The sequence below is a fragment of the Hippocampus comes genome, unplaced genomic scaffold, assembly GCF_001891065.2.
Source record: "Hippocampus comes isolate QL1 unplaced genomic scaffold, H_comes_QL1_v1.1 scaffold378, whole genome shotgun sequence".
Taxonomy (NCBI): Eukaryota; Metazoa; Chordata; class Actinopteri; order Syngnathiformes; family Syngnathidae; genus Hippocampus; species Hippocampus comes.
Window position 1 is genome coordinate 493,456 of NW_017806061.1, and position 9,271 is coordinate 502,726.

Genomic DNA, 9,271 nt, shown 5'->3' on the forward strand with positions numbered 1-9,271 from the left:
GATTCTTAGCAGAAACCCGAGCAAGCGTGCAGCGGTATAAATGGCAGCGCGTGCGTGTTTTCAGGACGACCTTCTGCGGGCGGCGTGCCGGCACGGCGACGCCGGGAGCGTGCGTTACCTCCTGAACGAAGCGGAAGTCCGGGTCGCGACCGAGGCGTCGGAGCGGAACCCGGCGGTGGTGGCGGCCCGCTTCGGACACGGCGCCGTGCTGAAGATGCTGCTGGACGCCATCCCAGGTCGGCGGAGGCTCCTCCGGGGGGAGCCCGGGAGCCGGCGGCACCGCGACGCCTCGGGAGGAAAATGACCCACCCGTGTGTCCGCAGGGGTGCGCCAGAAGAGCGAGCTCCTCGACCTGCTGTTGTCCGCCTGCTGCCAGCGCGCCGACGTGGACTGCGCCCGCCTCCTGGTGCGGGAATACGGCGCCGACGTCAACGGCGACGTCCCAGCAGGCGGCGAGGAGCTGGCCGACTTCCTGTTGGAGAACGGCGCCGCTTTGTCGTCGTACGCGCTGCTGGACCATCCCGACCTGAGCGCGCGACTTCTGGCGCGAAGGCTGCGGCGCGGCGCCCAAGATGGGCAACAGGTTGGCTCCTCGACATCAGAACGCGCAAAAGTCGAGCGCTCCGGGTTCGGAGGGAGGCCCCGACCGCCTCGACCCGAGCGACAACGCTCACCTTAGACTGACCTCGGACTAGCCGGCTCCCAACTCCCGCCCCGGCTCGGGTCCGACCGCACCGCTAGCACGAAGCCCGACCAGAACGAACTTGGAATCGCTCGGGTCGGAGCCGCTCGGAACCCGGCTCCAACTCATCGGCAAAGAACTCGGGTCCGGTTGAAGCCCTCCCTTTTTGGGCGAAGCCGGAACTCGGGTCGAAAGCCACCCGCCGCGGAGCTCCTCGTTAGAATATGCGGTCAGAATACGCCTCGGACTCGGGTCCGACCCGAGTCCCGACAAGCCCGCCCGAATCCAACTGCCATTCGTCTGCCGTAAGGTTTGCGCTTGATCACAAATAACGAGACCGGGTGGAAAGTGGAACCGGAGCTCTTTCGGGACTCGGGTCGTAGGCACCCGGAAGTCAACTCTGGCCCGACTCGAACCCGGGGGGCGCGGGGGAGTACTCCCGATGGCGGCCAGCAAAGATGTTGGATTTCAAATCGTCCTTTGCTGCGGTGCTTTGGTTTGGGCCCATGTCGGAGGTGAAGCCGCGCCGCCGCCGCCGCCGCCGCCGCCTAAACGTTGACGGGCGTCGTTTGCCCAGGCGGTCGGCGTGCATTGGGGCGGCCTGTCTCTTCCCTGGTTGGAGGTTTCCTGGTTCCTGGGCGTGTCCCGTCTCATCACGCATTTGGATTTGTCGCGGAACAATTTGTCGTCGTTGCCGTCCGTCCTTCCCTGGGGCTTGCCGCGTCTCCAGACCTTGGACCTGTCCCGCAACCGTCTGACTCAGATGCCGCCCGCCGCCACCTCGCGGGAAGTCATTTGCAGCGGGTGAGGGGCCGCGGCGCCGCCGCCGCACGCACGCACGCACGCGTTGACGCTCAAGCGGCGTGTTGGTGCGGCGCGCAGGTTACGCGAGGTGAACGTGCAGCGGAACCAACTGAGCGCGTTACCGGCGGGGCTGCTGCACCTGAGCGAGCTCAAGAAACTCTGCGCCTCCCAAAACCGGCTGAGCGCTTTGTTCGACGTCCCCGCGGGTAAGCCGCGAGCGAGCGCTCTTCTTCCTCCTCCGCCTCGCCGACGCTCAATGAGGCACGCCTCTTTGTTTTCTTGCGGCGCCAGCGAGCAACTGGATGGGCCTGCGCCGGCTGGAGGAATTGGACGTGTCGGACAATCTCTTGAGCGCGCTGCCCGCCGACATCACGCGGGCGCTCAAATCCCTCCGCGTCCTGGACGTGTCGCGGAACCGGCTGGGCGGCTTTCCGGAGCCCTGGGCCTGCCCCCTGGTCAGCGGCGACCCGCCCGCCCGCGCGCGTGGCGGCGGCGGCGCGGTCTCCTTGACGTCTCTGTCGATGGGCGTTTCAGAACCGCTGCGGGGCGTCGTCCAATCAGATCAGCGGGCTCCCGGACAACATCTCCGCCTTCTGGAAGGATCACCTGCGGGACGTGGACTTGTCCGACAACCTCCTGGAACGTCTGCCCTCCGACCTCTTCCGACTGGAGGTACGACTCAAACGTGACCCGCGATGACCGGACGGAGGCGAGCCGCCTCTCAAACCCGCCCGGCGCCCGACTGCAACTGGCCCAAAAACAAAGAGGCGAGCGCGAGCGCTCACGAGGAGCAACGCGCCAGTTGGACGGACGGAGCCCGGCTCGGCGGCGGCCATTTTGCGGTAGCCCCGGCCGGACGTGCCCCCGTAGACGCGCGGGCTTCCGCTCCACCCATCCACCGCTCGCAAAGTACCCGACGAGAAAGCGGAGGAAGTGCGGAGCGCTCGGCAAGAAGCGGCCGACGCGACGCGAAGCGAAGCCGGCGCGAGTGACTCGGAAGCGCGCGGACGCTCGGCAAAGGCCCGACCGGAACTTTGCCGCCGAGCCGGCGCCGTCGGCACCTCGCCTCCGATTCACAAAGAGCGTCGGCGTCTTCCCGCGCGTCCGATCCCAACCGGCGCGGAAAATCCGTCCGGCCCCTCCTCTCTGTGTCTTTTTCCCTGACCGCACCCCCTTCTTGCCGCCAGGCTCTGCTTTCGCTGAGGTTGTGCGGGAACGCCATCAGGACTCTGCCGCCACCGTCCCGCTGGACCTGCTCGCGGCTCAGAACGCTGGACCTCTCCAGGAACCTGCTGGGAAGGTACGTCCTCCGGGACCCGGATGAGCCTTTGACCTTTGACCGTTGCGCAAGAACGGGACAAGCCTGAGCGACAACAAATGCCACGAGGGGGTGGGAATGCAGCGAAACCTGATCGCGGACGTCGGCGCGCGCGGGCGGGCGGGCGGGCCGTCGATTGGCCACCGGACGCCGACCTCAAATTGTCACGGTCGTTCGCTGAAAAACCGGAATGGACACGACGGGCGTCCCGGGACATCGATTTGACAAGGAATCGCCGAGCGTCTTCACGGGACCTTCCGCCGGTTGAAAAGCCGACGAAGGTCCCGCGAGACGGAAGCGTCCGTCCCCGACCCGCCGAGCTCATCGGCTTGTCTCCCGTAGGAGCGAAGACGGGCCAAAGTCCCGAAAACTTCCCTTCTTGACCACGTGGAGCAAAAAAGACCCGGAGCCAGGTAAGGTCCCCGGCAGGCGCTCGCGCGTTCTCGCCCGGGACCGGGACCGGGACCCACCCGCTTGTCGCTTGCGACCGGCCAGCGCCTCCCGTGGACTTGCCGGCGCTCCTGCGGGATTCCCTGGAGGTCCTGCACCTGAACGCCAACCGGCTGGAGCGCGTCCCGCCTTCCGTGTGCGCTCTGAGGGGCCTCCGCGAACTCTACCTGGCCAAGTGAGTCGCCCGAGCCGCTCGCCGCGACAGCGTAGAGGCCGACTCCGACGGAACCACCGAGAAAAGCCTCATCGCGAGCGGGCTCGGCGCGGGCGCCCCAAACGAGCGCTTGGCCACGCAGCCGTCGCTCACGTCGCTTCATCCGATCCCGTCCGGCTCGACTCTCTTCTCCCAAATGAGGAGCGCGGATGCGGAGCGACGTTCACCGTGCGCGTGTGCGTGTGCGCGCAGCAACCCCGGCATCCGGGAGCTTCCGTCGGAACTGGCCGCGCTGAGCGACCTGTGGCAGCTGGACTTGGAAAACCTCGACATCGGCAACGTGCCTCAAGAAATCAGGAGGGAAGGTAGATATATAGATTTATTTTTACAAAAAAAAAAAAAGAAGTCTGGCGATGTGACGCACGGCGACCGCCGCACAAGCGACGATGCCGTCAAAGCCAAAAGAAGGAAGCGGAAGAAGGTCCGAGCCGGGCGCCGATCGCGATGGCGGCGACGCTCGTTTTGCCCGGCAAATTGTGGTGGCGGTTCAGGCGCGGCGGCGGTGCTGGGCTTCCTGCGCGCGCGGCTCCGAGGGGCGGAGCCCTGTCATCGGCTGAAGATGCTGCTGATCGGGCCGCCGCGCCAGGGCAAGTCCTCCCTCCTGCGGGCGCTCCAGGCAAGAGCGAGGTCAGCCCGCCGGCCGTAGCGCCGCCTTTACGGGACCCGCCGCCGAGCTCGTGCCCAAAGTTGTCCGACCTCGTCGCGGCGTCAGAGCTTGGCGTTCAGCGTGTGGGACGTGGGCGGCCCGGCGGGCCTGTCGGCCGTCACGCCGTGCTTCTTCACGGACGGCGCCCTCTACGTGCTGGCCTGGAACCTGACGCTGGGCGAGGAGGCCGTCGCCGGCCTGCGGACGTGGCTGCTCAACATCGAGGTGAGCCGCGCCTTCCCCGCCTCTCGCCCCGCCCCTCCCGCCTTTCCGTTTCACGAAGGCGGTCCGCCGTCGTTCGAGGCCCGAGCGCCCAAGTCGGCGGTGGTGGTGGCGGGAACCCACCTGGACCTGATCGAGGCCCGCTTCCGCACGGAGCGGCTGGCCACGCTGAGGGCTCACGTCCTGGCGCTGTGCCGCTCGCCCTCGGGCGCCCGAGCCAGCGGCTACCCCGACGTCACGGCGGCGCACCTGTGGTGAGCGCGCCGGCGGCCGCCCTCGACCCGGGGCCCGGCCGACTCAACGCCCCCTTCGTGCGCGTGTGTCAGCGAGGTGTCGTGCAAGACGCTGGAGGGCGTGCGCGGGCTGAAGAACCTCATCGGGCAGGTGGCGCTCTCCATGAAGGACACGCGGGCCGCGCCCGGCGGAGGCAAGCTGCTGGGCAGGATGGTGAGGACGCCCGACCGCGAGATGACGCACGCGTCTTAACTCGCTCGCTCCCAAAGACGTTTTGAAACCGATTGGCTGCGACGGAATCTGAGTTTTAAGCACGGGTGACCCGCTCGGGTCCTCCGGGGGCCCGTTTTCCGTCTTTCCCTTCCCCGACGCTCCCGATTAAAAGACCAGCCGCTCACTTGAACGGGCCGTGCGCGGCGGCGCGGGCACCCGCGGCGGCTCCTCTTGTTGCACGTTGTCTTGAGGGGGACACAATTTGCACATTTGACAAGAAGGTTGGACTCGACTTGGGGAGGGGGGGGGACGACGAGCACGCCGGGTCAGCGGCCCTCAAGAACGGACTCCGCTCGGACGCCGAGCCGGTCAGGCTCTCGTCTGACCCGCGTGTGACTCGCAGCACCCGCCTGACCTCTGACCCGCGCGTGCACGTCCTCGACTTTCCGCTACGTCGGCAGCGTTTTGACTCTGGCGAGCGTGCGACTCGGCCGGCGACGACCTCCGTCCGCGACCGCGACTCTCACCTGAGGCAACGCGCGACGAGCGTCGACCGGCACGTGACGCGTCCGCCTCTCGCCAGATCCCCGGCAGCTACGTGCGCCTGCGGGAGGCGGCGGAGGCCGAGAGGCGACGGCGTCGCGCCGAGGGAGAAGTTCAATTCCTGACCGAGGCTCAGCTGGAGCGCCTGGTGGAGCTCGACGCCGCCAGCGACATCGCGCGCTACGACGACTTGCCGGCCGGTAAGATCGCGTTCGGGGCCTTTGATGCGTCGCGTCGGCGTGTTATCGGAACGGGCGTCACTTCGCACGGCCCGGCGAGGGCTAACCCCGGCCGGCGACCCCGACCCCGAGTCTATCGGCGTGGCGAGAGCTCCTTTCGACCTTGCGTTTGACACGCAAGGTCGCGCAATGCCGTCCTCAAAAGACCAGAAAGCGCATTTCAAAGAGGAAAAGCTTTCAAAAGCCAGCAAAGGGAAACGACGCCCCCGTTTGTTCCATTTGCTCGCCTTTGCTGTGAAGCGCGGCCCCGCCCGTGGACCCGAGACTGCCGACCGACCTCGGCTTTGCGTCCCGTTGGCGTTCTTTGATGCGGCCGGGACCTCGGGCGGACCGGGCTCATGCGATCAGAACGGGCTCTCTTTATTTTCTTTTCTCTTGCGTCGCCAAACGAGACCCCGCCGGCGCCGGGTCGTTGGGGTGATGACAGTCCGGAGGTCAGAAACAAGCGACGGGACGCGCTCTCGGCGGCCTTTTCGGCGGCCGAGCGATTTGCGGCAGGCGCCGTTAACGTGGTCCGGCGCAGCCATCCGCTTCCTGATGGAGACGGGGACGCTGCTGCACTTCCCCGACAGCAGCCGCGGCCTGCGCACGCTCTACTTCCTGTGTCCCGCGTGGCTGGCCGAGTGCCTGCAGAGGATGCTGAGCCTCAAGTCGTCGAGCTCCACGGCCGCCAACGGCCTCATCCGGGCCCAAGACCTCCGGGTGGGTGAGACGGGACGGGAAGGGGGGGTGGGGGGCGGTCGGGCGGGGAGCGCCGCCGCCTGACGCTCTGGGGACGCGTGTGCTCCAGATGCTGCTGGTCGGGACCGGGTTCACCCGCGACACCGAGGAGCGGTACTTCCAGTTCCTGGCCAAGTTTGAGATCGCGCTTCCCGTCGCCAACGACAGGTAACCGGCAGCCGCGCGCCGCAAAAAGGCTCGGGACGCCTCGAGAAATAGCCGAGACCCCGCCGACGGACCGCCGCGCGCCGATGACGAAGGCGGCGGCGTGTGACCTCCGTGACCTCTCGCGGCCGTGACTCCGGCAGGCTGACGTTTGGCTCTCGCGGAGCACGCGCGTTAGCACGCTCCCAATCGTCGTCGTCACTTGCGAGTGGAAAATTCGCTTCTCCGCGGCCGGCGCACATTTCGGTTCGGCCCCCGTCACAGATGACGCGCGCGACTCGACGTGGTGGGGGGGCGGCGGGCCGACGCCAAAGGGACGCGCCTGTCTTTTGTGCGGCCCCGCCCAGCTACCTGCTGCCTCACCTGCTGCCCGCCAAGCCCGGCGTGGACCTTCACTGCTTCCGGCGGCCCGGCGCCGACACGCTGCGGCGCCTCTTCCGCATGAGCTTCGTGCCGGCGGGATTCTGGGAACGCTTCATCGCCAGGATGCTCATCAGCCTCACCGACATGGACCCGCAGGTACGCGCCCGCAGGTACGCGCCCGCGTTTGCGCCGCGTCCGTCGCACCCGTTCCCCGCCCGCACCCGGTTTGCAAGAACATGACGCCGCGCGTTGGGGTGCAAAGCTGGAGTTTCCATTTTTTAGGGTCGGTGCCAGAAATGGTCGTCGTCATTGATCACATGACGCCGGCGACCGGTCAAGTAAGGCGTCACGCCACGCACGGCGCGTTGCGCTGACGCGGTGGTAGCCGCGTGACCGGTCCGACGACGCCTTTATCCCGGCGTCGCATCAAGACACGCTTTTGGAATGTTTTCTCGGCATGGCGTGGCTCGGACGCGTGGGAGACCCCCCGGCAAATAACAGCCCGCGTGTGCTTTTGTCTTAGTCGTCGGGGGCCGAGCGCGGCGCCGGCATCCGGACGGCGGCGGCGTCGTACCGCTCGGGAGGAGGCCAACGGAGGAGCCGCCGCAGCACCTTCCGAGTGCGCCGCCGGCAGACCGTCTACTGGAGGGAGGGGCTGCTGGTCACCTTCGACGGAGGCTACCTCAGGTCAGGCGAGGGAGACGCCGCCGACTCGGCAAACCGGCGAACGCGCTTTCCCCTCCGCGTCGCAAAGTCAGCCGGCGGAGACCGACGCTTTGGTTCGCTTGACGTTTCGGTTTCGTTTGAACGGCGCCCGCGTCGGCGCTTCTTGTCGCTCCATTTCGGGACTTCCGAACCACGCCGGCAAAAACGTTTGGCCCGGACCGTACCCGGTCGTCGGGGTCGGGCTTGATTTTTGCCGGCTTTTGCCCCGCCGCGCAAAGTTTGGCGAGATGATGTCACGCGGTCATCGTGAGCGTCTGCCGCCGGATCGCGCCGTTTCCGTGTCGGTCTCGGAGCCGCGTCGAGGCGTCCGAAAGGGGCCATTCCAGCGACTTTTGTGCCGCGGGCGCGAGTCTTCCGCGCGAGGACCTGACGGCGGAAGGCGCGAGAACGACCGGACGGCGCTTTTCGAGCTCTTCCGTCCGTTGATTTTCCGTTTCCTCAAACGTAAACGTTTGCATTCCAGAGGTCGGCATGGCGGCAGACGTCGACGGAACGCGAACCGGGAAGGCGTATCCCGGCCGGCCGGGCCGTCGGGTCGACGGCATTTCAAGCGTGGCTTCGCTTCGAACGATCGCCGTCGCGGCCCGGCCTTCCTCGTCGACACGTCTCGCCGAGCGCGGCTTTGTGCGCGCCGACGACGCGGGGCCTCCGTCCGGCCCCTTCGCCGACGTCCCGCCGAGACGAGGGCGCGTCTCCGTTTTGGCCAGGGGCAAAATGACTTTTTGCTCCACGATGGACGCAGATGACTGCCGCTTTCGCTTTTTCGCAGAAGAACGTGCTCGGTTGTCCGGGCGCTCGCTTTTTCATCACGCCGCGGTCCGACGCCACCGCAAAACGGCCGACCGACTATCTAGGCAGATGTCGTGACGGGCGGCGGAGCTCAAAGGTGACGTGTGTGTGTGCGCGCGCGCAGCGTGGAGTCGACGGACGTCGACTGGAAGAAGAAGAAGAGCGGCGGCATCAAGATCGTCTGCCAGTCGGACAACCGCGACTTCGCCGCCATGGCCTTCGTCACGGACCACATCAACGCCCTCATCGAGCAGTGGTTTCCCGGTGGGTCCGCCGAGACCGCGTCGGCTCCGGGGCCGGGGGGGGGTCCAAACTTTTCTTTCCGGGAAAAGTCTTCCGCCCGACGGCCGGCCGGGGAAGGCCCGTCCGTCGGCCGCCAAGGCGCCCGCGTCATCCCGCTCATTCGACGGCAACTTTGTACGTCGGAAGGCTGCCGGGCGGCAGCGGGCGCCGTCCGAGCGGGATCGAGCCCGCTTGCCGCTTTCCTGCCACGCGCCCTTCAGACGGGCAAACCGGCGAGACGAAGCGCGACGGCCGAGAGCCGCGCGCAAAAAGGCGGATGAGAAAAGAAAAGAAAAAACAAGAATCCAACCGATCTCGTGTCAGATTTCAGCAAGTCAACACGAGCTCACGACCCCGAGAGGTCAAAGGCCGCGTCCGTCAAATACGTCCGGTGACGTCTTGAGCGCAAACGGAAGGCCATCCGTCGGTTGTCGAGCGAGCGAATGCAAAGGGGCGCCCGGCGAGCGCTCGTTTGGACGCCCCCGCGGAACCGGCGCCGCCCCTTTTTCCCAGATTCCTTGGTGGATTTTTATTATTTTTTTTTTTGCTTTCGCGCGCAGTGCTGACGGCCAGCGAGAGCGACGGCAGCCCGGTCCTGGAGCGCTACGCGCCCTGCCCGCTCTGCGCCACCCGGCTCCGCCGGAACGCCGCGCGGACGCCG

At 67.0% G+C, this 9,271-nt stretch overlaps 2 protein-coding genes across 2 annotated transcripts in view; both read left to right on the top strand.

Annotated features, from left to right (window-relative positions):
- The window catches only part of asb7 (ankyrin repeat and SOCS box containing 7), a 17,312-nt gene extending 8,868 nt beyond the window's left edge, over positions 1-8,444 (top strand). The window contains exon 4 of the mRNA XM_019893254.1: positions 8,312-8,444. Within this exon, the coding sequence (XP_019748813.1) occupies positions 8,312-8,406 (95 nt within the window). The 3' untranslated portion in view covers positions 8,407-8,444. The remainder of the gene's footprint in view (positions 1-8,311) is intronic.
- The window catches only part of lrrk1 (leucine-rich repeat kinase 1), a 17,422-nt gene that overhangs the window by 1,093 nt on the left and 7,058 nt on the right, over positions 1-9,271 (top strand). The window contains 20 exon segments of the mRNA XM_019893263.1: positions 65-236; positions 324-583; positions 1,260-1,486; positions 1,565-1,692; positions 1,778-1,941; positions 2,021-2,158; positions 2,674-2,786; positions 3,147-3,217; positions 3,300-3,429; positions 3,661-3,773; positions 3,960-4,339; positions 4,418-4,590; positions 4,663-4,783; positions 5,367-5,526; positions 6,089-6,267; positions 6,356-6,453; positions 6,798-6,969; positions 7,337-7,500; positions 8,453-8,592; positions 9,171-9,267. Coding sequence (XP_019748822.1) covers positions 65-236; positions 324-583; positions 1,260-1,486; positions 1,565-1,692; positions 1,778-1,941; positions 2,021-2,158; positions 2,674-2,786; positions 3,147-3,217; positions 3,300-3,429; positions 3,661-3,773; positions 3,960-4,339; positions 4,418-4,590; positions 4,663-4,783; positions 5,367-5,526; positions 6,089-6,267; positions 6,356-6,453; positions 6,798-6,969; positions 7,337-7,500; positions 8,453-8,592; positions 9,171-9,267 — 3,200 coding nt within the window.